Here is a 25,948-nt window from a genome sequence, read left to right as displayed (position 1 = left end):
GAATGCACTGAAACGTATTTTTCTTTAAAGGTAGAAAAGAGGTTTGCTTACACAAGCCATGCCCAGCTCCTGACCCTCCAGATTAAAAAACATGACCCTAAAGTGACCCCCAACTAGAGTCATCATCATCATCAACTATTTACCACACATTAGGGAGAACAATTTAAAGTACAGTATGAAATCATACATATTTTCAAATGATAGTATCTTTAAAATGGAAGAAGCCAAACAAGCCTAATTTTAAAAAATAACTAAAATATCATGCAGTTGTGAAAGGTGAAAGAGGTCTATTTTTTTGTTCCCACCATTTGGACTCCAAGGCACATTTCATACAGTATTTCATATGTAATGAAAGAAACGGTCTGAAAAACAGAAGCAGCTGCTGAACATTTGCTAGAACTGAAAATAATATTGTAGCACAAGCAATAAAAAAACTACAGTAAATTTAAGACTAGAGGAAAGTTCCTTACCATTTAAAATTAAAGTGTTATTTGTAATTACATTATATTTTGATAATTTTTGAGGAATTAATTTCTTCATACTTGCTATGCTCAATGTACAAATGGAAATAAACTGTTGAGGTGCTAAAGGTATTCTAGATTCCTGAGCAGTAATGTTCATCCCACTTAGTTGCCTTTGATTATTCCAAGTCCCTAAGCCCATAGTAGGAGCTTAATAAATGCTTATTACAGCTGACTCCTGCTGATTTGGACCAGCTCAAAATTATACATAACTAATGATTAGTCTGAACTATATCCAATAACAAGTCACCAAAATCTCTTTCAACTCCAAAAGATTTAGGTGTTTCTCCTCCGAATATTAATTCAAATAATACAAAGAAACCAAAGCTAAAGTAGAGAATTCATCCTTACTTTTCCTATCCTTTCATACTTGTAATTGGCTACAGGGTTCAAATATTTATATAAGAACATATACATGCATGCACCTGTACATATATGTATACGTATATGTACAAACACACACACACATACACACACATTTTTGACTTAAGACATTTTCCAGAAGTGTAAGATTCTCTCACTACATCAATTTTTTATTTCTCAGTTGTCTATGACTTGTTTCTATGACTGGCATTTTGCCTGACTTGCTAGTATTAAATTGTTCCTTTCCAAATCAACATACAACAACCCTGTGAGTTGGTAGTACAGCTAACTATTAGTATCTCCATTTTGCAGATGAGTAAACTGAGGTTCAGACAGGTTAGGTAACTACCATGGTCAATCAGATGAAGTCTCTAAAACAGCATTTGAATCCATATCTTCCAGTACTCTATACCATCTAGTTGCCTACTCAAAGCACTGTTCAAATATTCTCTACTTTAAGAAAAATAAAATTTAGACTTATAAAAGTGATCAACTAGAGGGTAGTTATTTGCATTACCAAAAAATTCTTCACCTTACTAAAGGAGTCTTGATGTTCTACTTCAATAAATCTTTTCAAGACCTTTTCAACTGTAGAAAGTAGATATGTACTGCTTTGAATCAAAAAGTACAGTTCACAAGAGTTAAAAAGATAATTGTTCTGGGACTGTGAGGAAAATAAATTTAAAAAATCAACTTCACAACTACAACTTGGGAGAGGCATGGTTCAATGCTGTTTTTTGGTTTTTTAAGCTGGGGGTTTTAATGGATTATAAATTCAATAAGAATCAATGGTATGATTAGGCAGACAGAAAAAAAGGTAAAGCAGAAAGAAGGGGTATGATCTATGGGAAAAAGCAATGGACTTTGGGTCACGAAAAGCTTGCACTTAAATTTCACTTCCAACACTTAACAGCTCTATGAAGTCATTTAACCTCTTGGAACCTCAGTTTCATCAATGGTGAAGTAAGAATAATAATACCTATACTACTCACCTAAACACAACTGCTGTAAAAATCAGATGACATAATTTAGGCAAAGTGTTTTGCCAACCTAAAGCATTATACAAGTATCAATTATCAGTTCAGAGAAATGCAAAGGTGACTATTGTAGTGAAGGGCATTATGAGGATCAGCTGAAAGTACTGGAGATGTTTAACCTCAGGAAGAGATTTAAAGGAGGGAGCATTGCTTACCACAAATACCTGAAGGTTTTCCATATGAAAGTGGGATTGTACTTGTTCTACTCAACCCCAAAGGGCAGAATCAGGAGCAATGGACATAAATTACAGAGAGGCAGAGTTAGCTTTATGTAAGGAAAAGCTTCCTAACACAGCAATCCAAAAGGGAATGGTCAGCCTCAGGAGGTAACAGGTTTCCCTCTGTTACAATATTCTGCAATCTTAGACTGACAACTAAACACTCAAAGCTAAAGGTCTTTACCATCGCCTATTTTTAATTCACAAGAGAAAATTAAGGTTCAAGTCTTACTTAGTATTTGAGTACAGAAACAACAAAAAGAAGAAAAAGATTCAACTAGGACAGCAACTAATCCCTCCAAATACTAGGGCAGCCTACGTCTTCACATCAGTTCCAGGGAAGGGATGTAATCTGAATGCTCAAAGGTCAGGGCCATCAGTTCTATGCAAAGGAAAAGGAATCTCATTCATGCATGTCTGATTGGTTTTCCATTTCTAATGTTGTGGAGGAACAAATCCAAGGACTGGTCTTAGAAAGTCTTGCTGCAAAAGCATGGAGCATAGCAGTTTGAAGCCAAGGAGGGATGGGGTAGAGGAAGGAAGGAACAAGGAGGAGGGATGTAAGGGGAGGCAGGAAACTGATTCCTTCTACTTGAATAATAAGAATGTCCTCCTCTCCACAGCTGAGGCAAATATAATCTGGATATTTCTTGAGGTTTTTAAATCAATCTTTTTAATTTAGATTACTGATCCAGTTAAAATATATTCTAGTAGTGGTGTGGACTGTGGATCTCATCTCATTTTCAGCCATAGTGCTAACCATTTTTCCCAGTATTTTATTAAAAAGAAACAACTTATTTGTCCAGTCATTAGAGAAGGACAGAATAAGGTATATTATCTTAATGTAATAGAAAATTATGGTGCCATAAAACTACGACAAGGATCCGGCCTCACACCAAACACCTGACACTTACTAGCTGTGTGACCCTAGGCAAGTCACTTAACCCCAATTGTCGCCCCCCAACTCCCAAAAAAAACTATGACGAGGAACAGTATAGTACAACAGTCTAGACCAGGAGTGAGGAACCTGCAGCCTCAAGGCTACATGTGGCCCTCCTGGTCCTCAAGTCCAGCCCTTTGACTGAATCCAAACTTCACAGAACAAATCCCCTTAATAAAATGATTTGTTCTGTAAAACCTGGACTCAGTCAGAAGGCCACACCCAAGGACCTAAAAGGCTACATGTGACCTCGAGGCCACAGGTTCCCCACCCCTGGTCTAGAAAAACTGGGTTCAAATCCTACCCTAGAAATGAACTGGCTATGAGACTATGGGCAAATCACTTACCGTCCCAGGTCCCTAGGCAACTTTCTAGAACTGGAAGTTACAGGGAGTAGAGGCATTCCCACACCAGAAGCATACCACACCAATGAAACCACAAATCCAGGCCAAAACAAAACACAGTAACTGAAGCATAGAAAGACTTCTATTAACTGAAACAGAATGAAATCAGTCAAACCAGAAATGTACATACACTGATTAAGAAAAAAAGGAAAATAGGGCCAAAAATAGTGGAATATCAGGTAAGCCAAGAAAGGAAGAGAAAACAAAATTATGGTTTTTGTTGTTAGTTAATTTGTTTAGTTCTGCCTTTCTAAAAGCTAAGAATTTGGGGCAAGAATTCATCTTAATTTTGTATGTTTGACAGCTTCTGTGGAGTTATTAAGTTTATAATAATATTTTTGAGCAGAGTCAGAAAAAGAATTAAATGACTATATTATGAAAGTAACTGGTCCACGGAATAAAATTTACTTGAATTTTTCAGTCCAATCACCTGATGATAATAATAAAGTTTGGAATAAAACTAAACACTAAGGTTTTTTTAAAGTATTTACATGATTTCAAAGGCATGCAATTTATAGTTATTACATAAAAAGATTAAATATGAAACATAATTTTAAAAATTAATATGCCTAGCTACAAATTTTTAAACAAAACCAAAAAAAAGGAATGAGTATTGTTATTTACTCTGTAGATTAAATAAATCTGCTAATAACTCATTTTACACATCTGTTCTGAGGGGAAAAGGTTAATGAAAACTTTGTTTTGAACCCCAAATTATCTTTGTAAGCACAAGCTGCTAAGAAAAAACTCAATACTACTATAAGTAAATCTCTAACTTTCATACAGGGTGTCTCAAATGTCAGCGCAGCTCAAAGCTATTAAAACTACCTTAAACTTGCATTAAGACTTTTGGGAAATGTTCTATTTGCAATAAATCTGAGGCAAAAGCAGATACTCTGATATTTTGCTTTCATATTATGGTGAAAATATAATTTTTCTTAACACTAGACTATAAATTGGGGACATATAACAATTCAGACACCAGCCAATGAACAATTATAATTCAGAATAGGTAAACCAGCAATACAAAAGTATAGCTATCTGGAAAAAAAATCACAACTATACCTCTAACCATTTAACCAATTTTATTAATTTTCTTTAGGCAACACTCTTTTTCTCATGTTTCTAAAATTATAAAATACATAATGCATCAACAATGAATTTTTGTAGAAAGTCTCTTCAAAAATCATTTCAAGTTATCACAGGAAAAATTATACCACTTTCTCTATTTAGTATACAGAGAATATGCATCTATTGCTCGTTTAATCAAATTATTAAATCATATATACTCATTTGGTTGTTACTACATTCTAGATACATTTATTCTTAATCACCTCAACCTTTTAGTTATATTTTCTATTTGCAGTGATGAATATAATATAGCTTTAGATTTTACAGTACTGTGATCACTGAAATAAATGTCTCTTTCCAACAAGTAAACCCAAAGGCTTACCATTTTGATGCCTGTGGAGAAAGTCACTGGTTTTACTGGTTTAGTTTTCTCTAGCTGCATTTCCAGTTGTGTTGATCTATCTTTATGCTGTGCTAAAAGCAGAGCTGCAGGCAGATCAGAACTCTCCTGTAATGGAAGTTAAGGCATATTATGAATAAAAACTTTTTTTTTAAAAGAAGCATAAAGTCTTATATTACAGCCTTATCTATAAGCACTGCTATAACATTAAATCCTCTTTATAGAAAGCACTTTACAGAAAGTATTAACAATCCTGGTTATAAGTAAAAGTTATTGAGATTCATTAATCAGAATAACTTGTGAAAAAGTTTTGGTTTGGAATTTTTTTAATGCATATTAAATATAGGATCATATTCCAAATCTCAAATGCTACCAAATTTATTAAAATAAAAAAAACTGTAAGTTAATCACAGAAAGAACAGTACAAAGTAATATAACTTGGATCAGATGTTTATCTAAGACACATTCTTTTTACCAATGAACTCGAACCAGTTTGAAATTGTTTCCCATTCGATTTCACCTGAGGCTGTTTGGAAATGATCCTTACTCTTTTATGCACAATGGCACTATTGTAGGTGCAACTAACAGCATATTTTTTTTTCTCCTTTACTAACATTTTTAGGGACTTCAGCCAATTTTTTTAAAATTAAGTAACAAAATGATAGTTAAACACTTAAAATTTTACATTTTAGCTAAAAAAGAACAGCTGGTAATATACATCTGTATACAAAGACATGCACACCTTATATATTACAGAAACAGAAAATGTGCTGGTTGAATAATTGTTATTAAAAAGGCTAATTACATCTATGAATGCTGAAGTATTCTAACTTTAACTGCTGTGGAGCTAAAGGTAAAGCCTAAATCATATCCAGATTCTTCACTTGCTCATGATGTTGAAGGTCAAAAACAAACAGAAATACATATCTGCATCAAGTGCTTTTTCTATATTCACAGAATGAAAAGATAAAGATAATGGATAGCAGTGAAATAACCAAATTGAGGTAGCAAGTGGAACAGTGATAGAGCACTGGGTCTGAAATCAGGAAAGCCTACGTTTAAATACAGCCTCAGATATTTACTAGCTTTGCGATCCTGGCAAGTCACTTAACCTGTGTTTGCCTCAATTTCCTCAACTGTAAAATGGAGAGTTGTTGTGAGAATCAAATGAGATATATTTATAAAGCACTTAGCACAGTGCCTGGCACACAGTAGAAGCTATATAAATAATAATTCCACCTCCCCACTCCAGCGTATTTCTGAAACAGTTACTAAATCCCAAAGTCATAAGAATCAACCTACTCATTTTACAAAACTATACTTGGCACAATATAGTAATCAATAAATATTTGTTAAATGAATTACTTAGCTATATTTAACAAGCAAGAAGTCACTCAAATCAAACCTATGAGAAACACTGTACTTCTATGCTATGGATAAGTAATTAAAACACTGTATTACTATCATAATAGTTATCATAATAAGCTGCAATATCATTATAGCTGATTTTTTGTTAAAATGATAACAACAATATAATGGAAAACAACACAGAAAGATTTCAGAACTCTGATCAATGCAGTGACAATGAAACATGATTAGCACCTCTTAACACAGTGATCAACTATGAGCATACACTTTTAGACATAGCAAATTGTGTTGACTTTCTTGGCTTCACTGTACTTGTTTGTTTTATAAGGGAGGATTCTTTGATAAGGGTAGAATGAGTTACTTGGAAGTGACAGCAAAGTATTTTGTTTTTTTTAAGGCCATCAGTAAAACATTTCCAAAAAAGAAAAGATGATAATCCAGCCTTGACCTAGACTTAATTCTGATTTAATCTTCACCAAAAAGTCTAACGTGTTTAGGTATTTCAAAGAGTTAAATAGCCAAAATTTAATAAATGGTAAAACTCTTAAAAGGCTGAAAACAAATCTGCTATTGAGGCACAGGATTTTCTTTATGAGTGTTTCACCTCTGCCTCTAACCTGCTCAATTCCGATATATTACTCACAAAAATTTATAGCCTAAAAGCTTTTGTGAGTATTAAAGTAGAATTAAGCAGAGACTCTGCTTATACCCCAATAAAGTAAAATAAACTCCATCAAATGCATGGGCTCTGGAGAAGGCATAAAATGCAGATTCAGGCTTTCAAGTGATTTTATTTTCAGAGCTTGACATTTTACCTCGAAAGTCACCCTGGCCTACATTTATTACCTTAAGGTAAATTGTTTAATATTTAAAGAAATTTTAATAAGATTGCCTGTTATACTCATTAAAAAGCCTTATAATGATCACATTAAAAAAGATTATTTTTAAACTGCCTTTTTGGCAAGCCATCTGGCAAACAATATTTCTAATAAAAATCAAGCAATATTAGACAATGATATTAGCTCATACAAAATTTTAGACGTTATGCAATTTTCATTGTGCAAATGTTTTAATGTATCAAGAAATTGTTCAAAAATTTTTTTTCCAAACTATTAAGGAAATACATCGAATTATAGCACAGCTTAAATACACAGACTTTCTAAGCAAGATTATGCCTGACTGGGTTACACTATGTGTGTTAACACTGTAAAGTTAGAATCCTAATACATACATACATCATGCCAAGACTTTTCAATTGCAGAAGTTAAAAAGAGAGCTTTGGTACATGTTCCAAATCCAATCAATGGAAAAAGAAAACCATTCTCCTTCCACCAAAAGACCTAGCAAAAAGCTGTCACTGTCTAAATTAGCTCAGGAGAACAACCCTGAATATTAAAATTTCTAAACCTTTTTAGAAATAGTAACTTTAAAATTTGCCTCTTAAGAAACAAAAGGAATGTCAGGCTCCAACTTAAATTTGGATTAAAGATTAGACAATTAAAGTAACTAACATAAAGAGGTAAACTAAAAAGTGAAAACTGGAAATTAAAACCATAATAGTACCCTAACCAAATCTATTATATTTAATTGTATGCTGGTACACATTATAAATTGCTTGGGATTATTATCTCATTGTTATGTGAGCTAAAAAGTTAAAAAAAAATGCGCTATAATCACTTGCAGATGAAGAAAACAGGAAGTGGAAAGAAGAAACTCACAAAAAACTATATTAACTCCAGATTACACACAAAATATACTTTAGATAATTTCTCCTCTTGCTTCATGACACAATGACTTTAAAGGAGAGATTCTCATTTGAATCAGCTCAGTGAAGCAAAAACTATTTACAACTCTGATGGACTGAATATACCTGTGAAAATAATTGCTCTAAAAACTTTGTTAACCCCCAAATCAGGTTTATATTGTAATAAATCCTAAATGGATTTTGATATATGGATGGGAAGCACCTTGATGTAAAAGAGGTTAAAAAGTGGCTTTTTTTCTACCAAATCAAATCCTTTTTCATGATCAACAAACAATCAGCACAATAGAACCTCATATTCTCTATATTTTTCAGTTAATTTTAAAAAGGCAAAGATGTAGTCTTTACTCTCATTGTTGCCTTGGCATTAGCTCTCTCTATTTGGCAAATTAATCACACATTTTGTTGAGTAAGACACTTTCTGGGCTGTGATAGTTGCCTGTTCTGTCAATTAACTCACACTGGTTAAACTTCTGAATGAAATGATTATAGCTGGTGTTGATGCAGTTCCCATTTCTAACGTTCAATTACTTGTTTAAATAATGTAGATAATTCAATTTCAATTGCATTCCATATCATTACCACATTATTCTTTGTTATTGTTTACAAATTCTCATCCTAGTTGTAATGAGTTGATGCCCTGACTATGAACAGATACATGACAAATGAGATGTAACACAGAGTCCAGGATGAGTAGGAATTCCCTACACATGGTGGGGTTATCTAAATGTTCCTGTTTATAGATGACATTCTGTTGATTAAATCAAGCATAAGTACATTACATAACCTCTTGGAAGAGATCTTCAATCACTCAAAAGAATATGACCTATCCATGCACATAAGAAAGACCAAGTGGATGAAAAATGCCTAATATACAGATTTTAACATGCATTTCCACGTACACTCTGTGGAGACTTTCCAACAATACATATATCTGGGATAAAGAGTACAGATGGACTATAACTGAAAAAGAATACAAGATCAGGCAGAACTGCTTTCTCAATCACAAAGCTCTTTTACTGTCCCCAAAGACTCCCATAAAAGCAACGATCCTTATTTTCAATACCAACATTTTACTGATGGTACTACGCAGAAATGAGATATGGAAACACCACAGTCTCAAAGAACTAAAGATGAGCACCACAAAGACGGAAATGGTGGGTTCCATGAGTAGGCTACAACAAAGACCTCTAAAGAAGAACACATGGTAAAGGATGTCATCAAAAAATTATATAACAGTCAGTCAACAAATATTAAGTATTTACTAAGTGTCAGGTACTGTATTAAGTGCTAGAGATACAAAGAAATGCAAAAATATAGTCCTTACTGTCAAGGAGGGCACATTCCAGCGGGAGAGTCAACAAGTAAACAACTTCATACATACAAAATACTGAGTAGATGGAAGAGACTCTCAAGGGAAGACATGAGCAGAGAGGCCTAGGAAAAGTCTCCTGCAGAAAGCAGGATTTGCAACAAATCTTGAAGCTAGCCAGGAAAGGCAGGAGGTGGAGGTGAGGAAGGAAAGCATCTCAGACCATGGAGACAGACTGTGGGGGAAAAAAAGGCACAGAGGAGGGAAATGGAGTGTCACGTATGAGGGCAGCAAGGAGACTAGTGTCATTATACTGTAGAATTCATAGATGGAAATAAAAAGACTTGGAAAGACAGGAAGAGACCAGATCATAAAGAGCTTTAAAATCCAGAGGGTTTTGTATTTGATCTTACAGGAGATGTCTATGATCTACCTAAAAACAGACACAACACTGGAGCTCAAGAGAAAGGCGAGGGCTAGATAAATAGATCTGGGAATCATCTGCAGAGAAATGATCATTGAAGCAATGGAAGCAGATGAGATCGGAAAGAAAGAGAAGAGAGCCCAAGACAGAACTTTGTGGGACAACCAGAGTTAGTGGGCAAGACATGAAGATCCAGCAAAGGATTGCTCAGAAAGGTAAGAGAAGCAAGACAGCAGTGCCAGAAAAACCTGGAGACGAGTGAGAGTATCTGGGAAGAGAAGATGGCTAACAGTGCTAAATGCTTGAGAAAGATGGAGATTTAAGAGGATATCAGATATGGCAATTAGGAAAGCATCGGTAACTTCAGAGACAACAGTTTCACCTGAAAGATGAGGACAGAAGACAGACTGAAGAGGGTTTAGAAGAGAGTGAGAAGAGAACTGGAAACACCAAGGAGTTCAGCTGAGGAAACAGATAAAGGATGATAATGAAATAAAGGATGATAACAGCTGGTGGGCATGGTAGGATCTAGTAAGGGTTGTGTTTTTTTTTAAAGATGGTGGACACTTGAGTATGTTTGAAGGCAGTAGAGAAGAAGCTAATAGAGAGAGAGAGATTGAAGAGTAGAGAGAAAATAAGGATGACAGAGCTGGGGACAATCTGTTGGAGAAAGGAGGGAGTAAGGGTGGGGGAGTAGGGGAAGAGATCAAGTACACATAGAAGACTAAGCCTTGGAAAAGGACAGCCCATTTCATCATCAAATGCTGACGTGCAAAATAAGATAGTGGAGTGCAAGGGGGGGGGAGGGGGAATGATGTCAGAGGAATGTGAGATAAGGAAGGGAGAAAAGGGAACTCTTGTCAAATGACCTCAGTTTTTTTTCAAGGAAGTATAATACCCTCAACAAAGCGGGTGGAGGGAGTAGTGCAAGACGACTGAAAAGAGAAGAAAAGGTTTGGCACACCTGCTGAGTAGACTGGGACAGGAAATCAATTAGTCAGGAATTGGAATGCTCTTCTTAGCACAGTGCCTGGTATTTACTAGGTGCTTAATACATGTTTACTGATTGTTTGCTACACTGAGAACTCAGGTAAGATGAGTTAGCATAAATTTGTAATGGACCTAGTCAGCAGTCTTGGGATTTTCTCCAATTCTATTAAGTATATGAAGAGGAGCAAAGGAGATAGATGATAGGATTAATCCATAGTTGGAGTTTGGCAAAGGTTAATCAGTGGTAGGACAAGGGAGCAAAGGATTCAAGTTTAGGAGACTGTGTAAAGCAGAATTGGTTCAACAAAGGGGAAAAACTGTGCAAGTAGGAGAGTGTAGTCAAAAGAGGGGCAATGACCTGGGATAGTTCTGAGGGATGGAGACATAAGAGATTACACTGAGGCTGAACAGTAAGTTTAGGAGGAGTGGGCACAAGAAAGATGGAAAGACAAAGTATTGTAATTCCATAAAAGAAATTTATAGTTCTAGAAAGGCAATAAAATTTAAATCAAATACAATGGACAATGTTGGTGCCACACTATTAAAGTTAAAGCACTTACACCTCCTTTCTGTTAAGAATCAGTAAACTACAAAAAGTGGAACGTGACAACTACTATTAGTTATAGTCATGTTATTAGATTGGTGGGAGCAATTTTTTGGTTTTGGTTAGAAAGTCTTACTTCAAAACAAAACATATCAACAAAGAAAATGAAATAGACTTGGATCTTGCTACTTTTCACTCCATAATACTGTAATACAGGTAAAACGTCCTTCTGAAAATTTCCAATATTAAATGTACTAAAATGGAATCCACAATGGATACAAGTAATACAAGATTCCAACTCCAATATATTAATATATTGGATAATAATAAAACTGGATAATAAAAAATAATAAATTTTTCTCCAACACAGCCTCAAGCACTTGAAATGTTTAAATATAACACCTAACATCAAAATAGAAAACTAAACACTGAAGGCTAGTATGTTTTTATCTTGAACTGGTAAATACTTCAAAATAAAAAGTACCAGCCTTCTGTGTTTAGTTCTCTATATATTTATTTTGAAGTACTTACCAGATGAGGTACCTAAGGTAATATAGTGGATAGAGCACCGGACCTAGAGTCAGAAGACCTAAGTTCAATCCAGCTTCAAACACATACTAGCTGTGTGATGCTGGGTAAGTCACTTTTAACCCTGTTTCCTCATCTCTAAAATGAGCTGGAAAAGGAAATGGCAAACCACTCCAATATCTTTGCCAAGAAAATGCCAAATGGGGTCACAAAGCATTGGACATAACGAAAACAACTGAACAACTTACCAGTTCATCTAAGAGGGCCTGCTTATTCTTCCTTTTCAGAATCTGCTGCAATTGTTCCTCCTTTTGTATAAAGAGTCTTCTTTGTTCATTTTCTTGTCGTTCCACTTCTAAAGCTTCTTCCAACTCCTCCTGTTCTCGAGTCTAAAACAGTCATGACACCTGTTTAATACAAGGGGTTCCCCACAAACATTGACTCTATATACCAAATTTAACACTTTACCAGAGCTTAATGTTGTCAACATTTTTTTTTACTTAATAGTATCTTTTCCAATTACATATAAAAATACTTTTCAACATTCAACTTTGTAAGATATTGAGTTCCAAATTTTTCTCCCTTCCTTTTTTCCCTTCTTCATCCCCAAGACAGCAAGCAATCTGATGTGTTATACATGTACAATCACATTAAACATATTTCCAAATTAGTCACGGTGTGAAAAAAGAATCAGAACAAAAGGGAAAAACCACGAGAAACAACAACAAAAAAAGTGAAAATAGTATGCTTCAATCTGCACTCCAACTCCATTGTTTTTTCCCTGGATGTGGACAGCATTTTCCATTGTGAGTCTTTTGGAATTGTCTTAGATCATTATATTGCTGAGAAGAGCTAAGCCTATCATAGTTGATCATCGCACAACGTAGCTATTATTGTGTATAATGTTCTCCTGGTTCTGTTCACTTCACTCAGCATCAGTTCATGTAAGTCTTTCCAGGTTTTTCTGAAGTCTACCTGCTCATCATTTCTTATAGCACAATAACAGCAGAATTCTTATAATAATTCCATAATTCTTATAGCATAATTATTCATATACCACAACTTGTTCAGTCACTCCCCAACTGATAGGCATTCCCTCAATTTCCAATTCTTTTCAACCACAAAAAGAGCTGCTATAAATATTTTTGTACATGTGAGTCCTTTTCCTTTTTTATAATCTCTTTGGGATAGAGACCAAGTAGCTGTATTACTGAGTCAAAGGGAATGTACAATTATATAGCCCTTTGGGCATAGTTCCACATTGCTCTCTAAAATGGTTGGATCAGTTCACAACTCCACCAACAATGCAACAGTGTTCCAATTTTCCCACATCTTCTCTAACATTCATCATTTTCCTTTTCTGTCATGTTAGCCAATCTGATAGGCATGAAGTGGGACCTCAGAGTTGTTTTAATTTGCATTTCTCTAATCAACAGTGATTTAGAGTATTTTTTTCATGACTATAGATAATTTTAATTTCTTCATCTGAAAACTGCCTGTTCATATCCTTTGACCATTTATCAATTGTGGAATGACTTGTATTCTTATAAATTTGATTCGATTCTCTATATATTTGTGAAATAAGGCCTTAATCAGAAACATTGACTGTAAAAATTGCTTCCCAGCTTTCTGCTTTCCTTTTAATCTTGGTTGCATTGGTTTTATTTGTGCAAAAGCTTTTTAATTTACTGTAATCAAAATTATCCATTTTGCATTTCATAATGTTCTCTATCTCATTTGGTCATAAATTCTTTCCTTCTCCATAAATCTATTGTCAGCATTCTTAATAGTTATAAAAAAGAATGTTCATAAATGATTTTCACAGAACAGTAATTTCTGCTTTTTTTGGAACTCCAGTATCTCATCTCACTTTCTGGTCATTACCCACTACTCAAAAAAATCTGAAAGATTCCTCAGAAAATCTTCTACATAAACTACAACCAGATATCAAATCATAACAACAAAACTCATATACCACTTTAATTAATTCATTTCTGAGGACTTACAAGCCATTTCACAATAGGCACTAACACTCCCGTGTGGCTCAAAAAGCCATGGATCCTTGCCCTTGACAAGGCATGTCTGTGGGACTCAGCCAAACATTTGAGCCCCACCACAATGTGGACCCCCTCTAGCCTCACCTCTTCTACAGGAAGGCTGCCCTCCAAACAAGGGCTCTCTCTATTCAATACCTAACTATGAAAGAAGATTCCCTCTCTCCACTGATCTAAGTCCTAGTCCTTCAAAATTCAGCTTCAAGCCCTATCTTCTCCATAAGGGCTTCACTGGATTGCTGGTCCTTAGTCTTCAGTCTCTCCTCTGAATTTCTATCGCACTTATTACGCACACTACTCATGTGGTACTTACCACAAAGATCTTGTGTTATTTGTCTTTGTAGGTATATATTCCATATCCTCAACTAGCCTCTAAGTCCTTAAAGGGTAAGGACTCTTTGTTGTATCTCTTTCTAAATGATCTGCTAACAGAGTTCCCTGCTGTAATAGGCAATTAACACTAGTTAATGGTGATACTGATAGTGAAATAGCAAAGTATGTATCATCTGTATACATTTATGAATTTTCTGCCAATCTGAAACCTTATACTTGAGAAATTTAGTATTTCTCAATGACAATTCAAAAGTTAAGTGATTCCCCATTCTGTGTTAATTTTTTTTAAAAATAAAGACAGTTATATAAATATGTCTGCCCAAGTTTGCTATGCTTTGTGAAGCCAGAGAACTAATCTTAAATTGCTACTAGTAAAATCCACCATTCAGCTGGTAGCAGTGAGCAAAATGGCAAAGAAGCTAGAGAGCATTTAGATTCTTGAGGATTTTGCCAAAATCACTTCAATCAAACAAATAAGTACAATGCATCTACTAAATTCAAGGTACTCACTGCATCGGATACTAGGGATAAAAGACAAAGGACATAGCTCTTAACCTCATAAAGCTGATTGGAGGTATATGAGAAGTACACAAATAAATATGAGACTAGACATAATGTAATAGAGGAAAAAGGAGAGATCCAAACAAAAACCTTAGGAAAAATTTTAGGAAGGCAAGCTCACTTTCATTTGGGGGGTGTCAGGGTGCAGGTGGGGGCGGGGGGGAAATGACAATCAAAGAATATTTCATGAAAGTAGATCCCTAAGCTAGACTTTGAAGAAAAATAAATATTTCAACAAAGATGAAAAGGAAGTGCATTTCAGGCATGAGGGCTGGCCTATACAAATGCATGAAGATAAAAATTAGGGAACAGTAGTTCAATTTGGCTTGATTATTGAGCACATGAAAGGAAATAGTTTGAAATAAGGTTGAAAAAATAGGCTGGAAATAGATTGTAGAGAGTCTTAAACGCCAGGCAACAGAGTTTATATTTTATTATACATAAGCAATAGGGAGCTGAAAATTTTTGAGTAGAAAAATGACACAGTCATACCAGTGTATAAAGAAATTGTGTATTGGATAGATTTGAGAGAGAAGACACTAGAAGAAAGACCAATTAATAGGTTATGATAATTTGAGCTAGCTGAATAATTGCTCAATCAACTATCATTGTAAGTACTTACTATGTGCCATGCTCTGTGCTAGATGCTCAGATTACAAATAAAACTAAGACATACTCTGTTGTTTAGAACTTTACATCCTACTGGGGTATATAGGGTGTATTCAGGGAAGATTAGGACCTCTAGTATGAGGGCTGCTGAGCCCTTTTACGGATTGCTTTCCACCTTTGGTGTCTACTTGATCCACCTAACTCTCAACTGTGGCTCCAAGAAGCTACAGCATGAATAGCAGCCACATTCTGGTAAACCATTTCAGCTGATGAGCTAAACCAGGTTGAGGGTAACCAAGGAGTCTCAAACCCATCAGTGAGTTGGGAGGGTGTCTACCCCAAGCATGTGAAGACTTCTCCTGGTGGAATGGATGAACAAGAACAATTTGTTCCAATGGCCATGAAGGCAGCTGAAGCAGGTGCTTAGAGCTTGGTTAGACATCAAAGATGCCACGGTCATCCACTGCATCTCAAGCCATCACCAGTCATCTTGACTCTGTCCCACCACTGGCCTGTGATGTCTAGAAGGAACAGTGAGGCCAACGACTTCATGCAACTCTGCCTCACTTAAATGCAATTTACGCACAAATCATATCAAGTATCATTTTACCATTTTTACCTATCTCAATGTCCTGTGGTGACAGGCAAGTGACGAAGCAGCAGGTACAGATACAGTGAGAGCTGTAGTCAAAACCTTGCACACAGGTGGCCCAGGTCATAGGGTCATCTTCTCACTGCAAGCAGCAATGAGATTCAGCAGCCCCCTGAGTGTCTGAGCAGCCTTTTAAGGATAGCTCTGTTCACCTCCTGGTATGAGGAAGGGACTAGAAAAGCTGCCCTAAAAATGGTCTGCTTACCCAACCATGGCCTGATTACCACAGCAGGCAGGGATCCCACCCTGTGGTCAAAGTACAAAAACTTCTGCAAAGATGATTCCACTCACCATCGGTACAAGGAATGTACACACACTTACAGACAACACAAAATCTAGACCTGAAAGACGAACAGCTCTTGTTGCAAGAGAACTGAGCAGGTATCACATCCAAATAGCAGCCAGGAGTGAAACAAGGCTGGCAAACGGAGGCCAGCTTACTGAAGTTGGATCAATGTTTTTCTAGAGTGGCCACAGTGAAGGGAAGCACTGTGAAGCTGGTGTAGGTTTTGCAATCAAAACTAATCTTGTTTGCCTACCAAAAGGAGTGAATGACAGGCTTACGACAATGCTAGTGCCACTCGTAGGAAAATGCCTCGCCACTATCATCAGTGCCTATGTTCCCACCATGATAAACCCTAATAAGGTCAAAGTAAAATTTTTTAATTTATTTATTGATTTTCAGTTTACAACATTCACTTACATAAGATTTTGAGTTCCAAATTTTCTCTCCATTTCTCCCCTCTCCCCAACTCCAAGACAGCATGCAATTTGAAATAGGTTCTACAAATATATTCATATTTAACCTACCTTCACATTAGTCATGTTGTAAAGAAGAATTAGAACCAATGGGAGAAACCATGAGAAAGAAGAAACAAACAAAAAAAAAAAAGACAGAGAGAGCAAATAATATGCTTTGATCTGCATTCAGATTCCAAAGTTCTTTTTCTGGATGTGGACAGCATTTTCCATCATGTCTGGTCAAAGAAAATTTTACGAAGACCTGGAGACTGTTATCATCAACATGCCAAAAGAGGACAAGTTTATAATTCTGTGTGACTTTAATGCTGGAGTAGGCTCAGACTACTAGACACGACAGGAAGTCCTTAGGAGGAATGGGGTTGGAAACAGCAACAGCAATTTTCACTCACTACTGAAGACCTGTGCATCTCATGACCTTCTCATCACCAACACAGTCTTCCATTTACCTAAACACAATGAAACTTTGTGGATTCACCCTCATAGCAAACACTGGCATTTAATAGACTATGTGATTGTAAAAAGGACAGACAGAATGTGACAGTGAAGAAGGTAAGTGCTGAACTGATTACAGACTTACCCTTTCCAAGCTAAATATTCACATTCAACAAAAGCAGTGGCCCTGAGGCAAAATGACTACCAGAAGAATTAATGTCAACAGATTAGAGCACTTCTCTGGAAAGGAACAGTTTCTTGCCAACTTGGCGGGAAAGTCCAGCCAACACACAGTTGGCAACAGTGAAGCAGAAAAGGAGTGGGCAGCTTTCGGAGATTTGGTGTATAGCACTGCATTTGCTCATCTGAGTCAGAACACTCACAAACAACAAGATTGCTTTGACGAAAATGATGAGAAATTCAGAAGCTGCTAAATGAAAAATGAGAACTCCACAGGATTTACCAGTAGGATAGTTAATCCATCTTTAAGAAGGCAGCTTTTAATTCCATCAAAAGTAACATATAGGGGCAGCTAGGCAGTGCAGTGGATAGAGTACCGTCCCTGGATTCAGGAGGACCTGAGGTCAAATCTGGCCTTGGACGCATTACACTTACTAGCTGTGTGACCTTGGACAAGTCACTTAATCCCCATTGCCTAGCCCCCCTCTCCCCCGCAAAAGAAAGGAACCTACAAGCAAAGCTTAGAGAGATGCAGGATTTTGGGCTCAGTAAGAAGGTAAATAAAATTCAGTTTTATGCTGATAGTAACAATCCAAGGTGCTTTTATAATGACCTGAAGGCTATTTGTGGGCCAAAGACTATGGTGCATCCCAACTACTTGGTGCTGATGGAGCCACGCTGATTAGCGATAAGGACATGATCCTAGAGAGATGGGTTGAACACTTGAATAGTGTTCTCAACAGACTATCAACAATCAATGCCAAAGCCAATGACATTACCTCAGGTTGAGTCAATCCCTCCCTAGCCGAAGTTCCAACTGAAGAAGAGGTTTGGAATGTCATGAGGCTCCTTTCACATAGCAAAGCACCTGGTGCTGATTCTATTCCAGCTGAGATTTAAAAACTGGGAGTCCATTGTTCATACAAAAGCTGACTGAAATTTTCCAGGTTATATGGCAAGAGGAGGTTACCCCCAGGAGTTCAAGGATGCCTTCATTATCCACCTCTATAAAGGTAAAGGAAATAGATTGTCTTGCAACAATCAAGAGGCCAGAGTCCTTCTTAATAAGCTAATCTTTCACCTGGAAGATGGTCATCTACCTGAGGAGCCAGTGTGGCTTCAGAAAGGGCCAAGGAATGGTCGATATGGTGTCTACTGCTTGACAATGCTAGAAGCAGAAGAGAGGTCTGTACACAACATTTGTAGATCCAATGACGGCCTTTGATACTGTCACTCACCAGGGCTTATTGAAAATTATGTCAAAATTTAGTTTCCCAGAGAAGGTCATCAGTATTGTATGTTTCATGATGGCATGCTTGCCTGGGTTCTGGACAATGGATGATGCTTTCACACTTTCTCAGTCACCAAGGAACTGAAACAAAGCTGCATGCTTGCTCTCATGTTTTTAGTCACACTGTCAAATACCTTCAATGAGGATGAACACTGCATCAAGGTCAGCTACCATACTGATGGTAAATTCTTCAACTTGAAAAGGCTACAAGCCAAGACTAAAGTAGAGGGAGTGTTGGTACATGATTTTTTGTTTGCAGATGATTGCACACTCAATGCAGCCTCTGAGGCTAAGATGCAACAAAGTATGGATTGATTCTCTGCTGCTTATGCTAATTGTGGCCTAACAATTAACACCAAGAAAACATAGGTGCTCCATGAGCCAGCACCACACTATCCTGTGGAATCAGCGGTTACAGCAAATGGAGAAGTTTTGAATACTGTGGATAAGTTCATTTACCTTGTTAGTGTACTTTCCAAGCATGTACACATTGATAATGAGCTTGACACACGCATTGCCGGAGTTGTCTTAGTGTTTGGGAGGCTCAGAAGGAAAGTGTGGGAGAGAAGAGGTATTAGACTGACTAACAAACTGAAGTTCTACAGAGCGACTGTGCTGACCTCATTGTTGTATACCTGTGGAACCTGGACAGTATACCACAGCCATGCCAGGAAACTGAATAGCTTCCATTTGAATTGTCTTAAAAAGATTCTGATGATCATCTGGCAAGATAAGATACCAGACACTGAGGTCTTCTCTTGAACTAAACTGCAATACTACTACAGAAAGCACAGCTGCGAAGGGCTGGCCATGTTGTTCGAATGCCAAATGTACACTTGCCAAACAGATTTTTTTTTTTTTGTTTAGGCAGTTGGGGTTAAGTGACTTGCCCAGGGTCACACAGCTAGTAAGTGTCAAGTGTTTGGTCTGAGGCCGGATTTGAACTCAGGTCCTCCTGACTTCAGGGCCGGCATTCTATCCACTGCGCCACCTAGCTGCCCCTCCAAACAGACTATTTTACAGAGAACTCACACAGGGCAAGTGCTCACATGATGCTCAGAAAAATAGATACAAAGACATTCTCAAGGTTTCTCTTAAGAACTTTGGAACTGACTGTGTGACATGAGAGATACTGGACCAGCATAAGGTGTGCCCTCATCAAAGAAGGTGTTGTGCTCTACAAGCAAAGCAGAACGGAAGTAGCTCAAAAGAAACAAGAGATGCTCAAATTTAGAGAATTCACCCCAAATGTTCAGATGGGCTATTTGTGCCTGATCTGCGGTGGAGCTTTCTGAGCTTGTATTGGTCTGATCAGCCACAGTTGGACACACTGTAACTTGACTCTAACATAGTAATGCCATTTTGGTGCTCTCAGAGAATAAAGGTCAACAATCAATCAACATCCTACTAGGGTGGATTTTGTGAACTTGGAAAGGGAAACTAAATGGACATCTTTTGATATAATTGGTTTCCTTTGCAATCCCATCTATTTTCTTTTATTTTTTAAAAAATATTCTGGGGGGCAGCTAGGTGGAGCAGTGGATAGAGCACCGGCCCTGAAGTCAGGAGGACCTGAGTTCAAATCCAGCCTCAGACACATAATACTTACTAGCTATATGACTCTGGACAAGTCACTCAACCCCAACTGCCTCAGAAAAAAAAAAATATTCTGAGGAATCCACTGGCTTCAACAGACTGTCAAAGGAATCTATGACATATAAAATGTTCACAAATAAGTAAATAAAGGTTCTATACAAAATACAAAGTGATAGCAAAACAGGAAGTTAATCACTGGTGGAATCAGAAAAGGCTGTTCGAAGGCGCTAGAAGCTCCAAGAGGCAATGATAAGGCACAAGATTATAAGAGAGCTTCTCTGTCCTGGAGGCTAATTAACACTAATTTAATACCTTAAATACTTAACTGATTAAATGGAAAGGGAAGAAAATATCCAAGCATCATAACCATAAAATCAAAAGATATTTCTATGGGAGATGTGAAAGTTGAGAGCTCACAGGAGAGCCCAGAGTTAGGAAAGTGTTTGAAAGAAAAGGGCACTCACTATTAGGTGAAAATTGTCATCCAGCTGCCTCCAAAAAAAAATAATGCCTCCAAAACCAAGGAACTTATACCCACCATATTAATATTCAATTTATTCAACAATTCTGCTGTGAGAATAAAATTCTAATTTTTATAATAGTCACCACCAGGAAAAAACCGGATTCTCTTTGTAAATATTTATTTTATGCCCAATTCATGGGGGAAAGGTAGGAAAGCAAAGGACAACTGCATTATTCAAATTTTATTAGGAAAAAAAAATCTATCCACACAACTCTCCCTTTTCCCAAGTTAAAGTTTCACTCATCAATCTCTGCTTAAACTAATCCTAAAAGCTAAAAATAGGAAATGAGGTATACCTTCACTATGGCCAATTCAAAATCAGACTTCCTATCTTAGTTTAATACACTACCAAGCAGCCACCAAACAGCAACACTTGTGGTTAATAATATGATAGACTCCAATTTCTATAGACTTGTCTTGATACTAGCAAGTGTCAACTTTACTGGATCTAAATGATATTCTTGTTGACAGAATCCTGAAAAGAATTATGATTGGCCCTTTGAGCCAAATATCTTTCCCCCAGTAGTTTCTCCATTTCATAACTGGGTTACTTTACTGCATGCCTAAATTCAGAACAGAGACTTATTAAAATAAAATAAAATAAAATAAAATAAAACCTTTGGTATAACCCTTATATTCTTTTAAACACTGTATCCTTCTGAGTTATTTTAACACAAAGGCAGAATCAAGAGAAGTTATTCCTCAGAGTTAATGAAAGACACCAGCCATATGAAAAAGAACTACTGGCCCAGATTCCACGGCAGTCAGTTAATAGAACTTTCCAATGATACTTTCATTACTGACATGATGGAACCTGTATCTCTATTTGAAATATAATCCTCAATTTGTTTGTTTACAACATTAATCACACAAGCAGCCAGTACAATGCCAAGTATATTGTTCTGCATAGAAAGAACATGACATAAATGGTGCTGACTTACTGACTGAGAACATTTAGACTTAAATAATCTAAATGAAAAAACAGGAGATCTAAACATTCCAGAAAAGCAGAGATAATTCTAATAGCATCCATGGCATACTTCCCGAACAATGTCTGTAACTCAAAAAATTCAAAATTTTATTTTAAAAGTTCCATATAGAAATGTAAATATGACTACTTTTATAACACAACTACACTGAAATTAGTTAACTCACTTATAGTAGCCACAGATCTGTTTTTTGGCTTAAAACCATGAAAAGAAAATGGATATAGCACTGAACTGAAATTCTAATTGAAAAATGTACCTAACATGAAATAATTTTTCATTTCAAGGTTAAGTATAAAACTCTGATGTTACCATTCTACTCCATTATTTTATGTAAATACTCTGGTGCAAGCAAAAAGACATTTCTGGTCAAATCAACAATTAAAAAAAAAATTAGGGCAACTCAATTAGTGAATCTTCAAGTTCCTTTTAACAAAGTCAACCTAAGTGTGAGCTTGGAGAAAATCCTCTGAAGCACTGAGGTAGGGAGGACATCTACCATCAAGATGAGATATCAAAGGACTTTACTCCTTCAGAAGCAGTATGGTTTAAGAGAGGAAGCATTGAATAATGGAGAAAGAAATGGTCAAGGAGGGAAAACAATTGGAGTTCTACCTCTAAGCAATATAAAATGTGTGACTCAACGTGACTAATATGGAAATAAGTTTGCATGATTGGACATGTAACCTATATCAAATTGCTTGCCTTCTTAAAGCGGGATGGAGGGAGGAAGAGAATTTGGAACTCAAAATTTTTTAAAAATGAAGGTTAAAAATTGTTTTTATATGTAATAAGGAAAAAAATACATTTTTAAAATATTTTTAAAAAATAAAAAAATAAAAAAAATTAGTATTTTAAAAAAATAAAATATAAACTGTGTGATCCTGGAAAAGCTTTTTCATTCTCCAGGCCTCAGTTTCTTCATCTATAAAATGAAAGGGCTAGACAATATTGTCTCCTTCTAGCTCTAACAGCCTATTGGATCCAATAGGTCATGCTATCGTATTCTGAGCAAATTAAAAGTTACACATTCACTTTTAAATTGTCTTTTTTCTGACTCTGTCAAATAAGAGAATAAAGTGGAGCTAAAGAGGAAACAGTACTGAAGTTACTAATATATAATTCTGATGATTGGATCATGGTATACATGCAGTCTTTTTTCTTTGCAAAATGCATTTTAAATACCTTCTCTTGGTCCTACGATAAGTTGTTTAGATTAATTTTTAATTTAATAAGATGACTGATAAATATTTTGACCAAATTGAGTCAGAGTAGCCCCTACATCTCTTACATTAAGGGAAAAAAAGTAACCAGCAAAGTAAGCTAAATTGACCTTAGCTTACAAGTTTGTTTCTCTAGTTTTATTATAATTCATTTTACATTTTTATTAACAGGGTCTTTGTTTTCTTCATTCCCCTCTTGGGAGCTACATAAATGCCTGTGTCTGGAATTTTCTTTTCCTTTCAAATGAAAAAGCAACTATTCTCCTGGCATAAGAAAGAACAGTCTTTCATGGCTATTGTCCAAATGAACCCCTAGGAGAGAATATATATGCTAGCAAAAGTAACATTTAACACACAGATAAACTCATGCATTCAGATCTTTAAATAATAAACATGTTAAAATATTATTAATACCATCAACTGGGTTGTTTTCACTAAATCTGACCTAAACCTTGGAAAAGCCATTAAAATAGCATGAACTTGAAGCATCAAATTCTATTAAAATAAAGGAAAACATAAAAGTTAGCAACTTACCAATTTTAGCTTGTTTTTCTGAATGACATCTTTGTTTTCCTTTTGGTACAACTCCATCTTCTTTTTGGTATTGTCCAAATCCACATTATTGGTCAAGTTAAAAACTGCATCAGAAGAAACCACAATTGCATGAGAACATAGTAATGTATATCTTATGCTCACAAACATCATCATAACTGACAAATATCGCACCAATTTTTTAAAAATTCCCTCAATTTCAAAGTGTCCTTTAACCATATAAAAACCAAGTGAAGTCTATGTTGATTTTTATAATACCCACTGTTATTTTGTAATTTTTAAAGTGTAAATATTTTTAAGGTATAGGGGCAACTAAGTGGTACTGTAGATAAGAGCTCTGGGCCTGGAGTCAGGAAGACCTGAGTTCAAATCCAACCTCACACACTTCCTAGCTGTGTGAACCTGGCCGAGTCACTTAACCTTGTTTGCCTCAATCTCCTCATCTGTAAAATAAGCTGGAGAATTAAAAAGGCAAACCACTCTAACATCTTTCCCACAAAAACCCCAAATGGGGTCACAAAGAGTCAGACGTGACTGAAAAACAACTGAATAACAACAAAAACATATCCAAGTTACATTTAAATCTGGTTTGGGCCCTACGTGGGAGTTTTGCATGGCCTGGACAATGAGTTGAGTTGGACACCTGTGAAAGACTGTCTCACTTTTGCATCTGTATCCCCAATGCCTAGCACAGTCCCTGGTACAGAGTAAGCACTTATTAACTGACTGTTTATTGATAAGATGGGCTTACTGCTTGTGTTTGGATTTTCTAGAAAATGTGTATGTTATAGTGGATGTGTTTTATATGTTTATTGGCTAGAACACTGGCCTTAAGAGTCAGAAAGACCTGAGTTCAAATTTGGCGTCAAACATTTACTGTGTGACCCTGGACTAATCACTTAACCTCTATTTGGCTCAGTTTCCTTAACAGTAAAATGGGGATAGTAATAGAAATCTTCCTCACGATGTTGTGAGAACCAAATGAAGTAATATTTAAATATTATATCTCTTATGAAAAGGAGATTACTAAATGAATAAGTAAATTCAGCCAGAAGTAGACATAGTAGGCACTCATTTTTCTTTAAGCCTTTTACCATTTAAATAATCTAGACATATAAGGTATTAGTGGATCCAATAGGGTCATAAATTTAAAGACAGGAGAGGTCATATAGTCCAACCCCTTCATTCTACAGATAAGGAAACTGAGGCCCAAAGAGGTTAAGTGACTTGCCCAAGGTCACATGGGTTAACTGAGATTTCAACTCAAACCCTCTGATTTTGAGTTCAAGTACAACTAAAGTAATCTCACTTCAATCCAGTAATAATTTAGATTGCTTCATTATAGGAAATACTGCCAGATATGTAATCTAAATTTTTGGTGGGGAGAAAGAGAGGATTTTTCAACACAGATGTCAGAATAAAGAATTAAGTTTTAGGCTGAAGAGGAAATGGTTTAGCTTCCAGTCCAGATTTGCTTCTTTTCAGTTTCCAAAATACCAGTTTACCAAGTGTTTCAGTTTGATTTTTCATTGTCTTAATCTTAATATTATTCTCTCAACTGTCATTTTCCTTTTACTTGAGAGTTCTAACCTGAACATTAAAAAAAATCATCAAGATGATATTTAGAATTCATATTGTTTCAAAGTGGCTCAATTAAATTTTGCAATTAGAAGAAGGCAATTCTGATTCACTGAAAGCTTATTCAACTATCAGAACATGTTTCAGTGACTATTCCTGTCAAATTCTTTTGAGACTGTAATCTGGCGCCACTTCATCCATTCATCTCCCATTTACCCCCTCAGAAATAATCAATGTAATAGTTTTCCCCAAATCATAAACACTTTCTATTTTGTCATTTTCCAGGCTTAGGCATCTTGGGAAAAATGTAATCTTTTTACCTAGCCATGGTGGAGGCCACTGAAATGCAGATTCAGATATGTTTTTTGTTTGTTTTATAAGAAATGATACAAACATGATTTTTACATTTTAGGGGAATGTTTTCTTTTTTATAATTATTTTTATTATTTATGTCTTTCCCAATGATGACGATTCTCCAATGTTTTGTTCTAAGGACCCTTTCACAGACATAAAATTACTGAACAACAACCCCTCCAAAAGCACTTGTTTATGTGAGTCATATCTATTGATATTTACCTATTAGAAATTAAAACTCAAAGTATTATTATGAAAATACTTTTGACCTTATGGACCCCCAGGAGTCCCTAGGCCATACTTTGAAAACTACTACCCCGAGGTTCTAGAAGTTCTGTTCTAGAAGAGAGAGAGAGAGAGAGAGAGAGAGAGAGAGAGAG

At 36.0% G+C, this 25,948-nt stretch overlaps 1 protein-coding gene across 1 annotated transcript in view; it reads right to left on the bottom strand.

The window, feature by feature from the left end:
• The window catches only part of MNAT1 (MNAT1, CDK activating kinase assembly factor), a 236,020-nt gene that overhangs the window by 104,925 nt on the left and 105,147 nt on the right, over nt 1-25,948 (bottom strand). The window contains exons 4-6 of the mRNA XM_027842919.1: nt 23,619-23,722; nt 12,131-12,271; nt 4,937-5,062 (exon numbers count right to left, since the gene is read on the bottom strand). Of these exons, the coding sequence (XP_027698720.1) occupies nt 4,937-5,062; nt 12,131-12,271; nt 23,619-23,722 (371 nt within the window). The remainder of the gene's footprint in view (nt 1-4,936; nt 5,063-12,130; nt 12,272-23,618; nt 23,723-25,948) is intronic.

Source organism: Vombatus ursinus, unplaced genomic scaffold, assembly GCF_900497805.2.
Source record: "Vombatus ursinus unplaced genomic scaffold, bare-nosed wombat genome assembly UNPS02014893.1, whole genome shotgun sequence".
In the NCBI taxonomy this organism is placed as follows: Eukaryota; Metazoa; Chordata; class Mammalia; order Diprotodontia; family Vombatidae; genus Vombatus; species Vombatus ursinus.
This window is presented reverse-complemented; position numbering and strand designations above follow the sequence as displayed.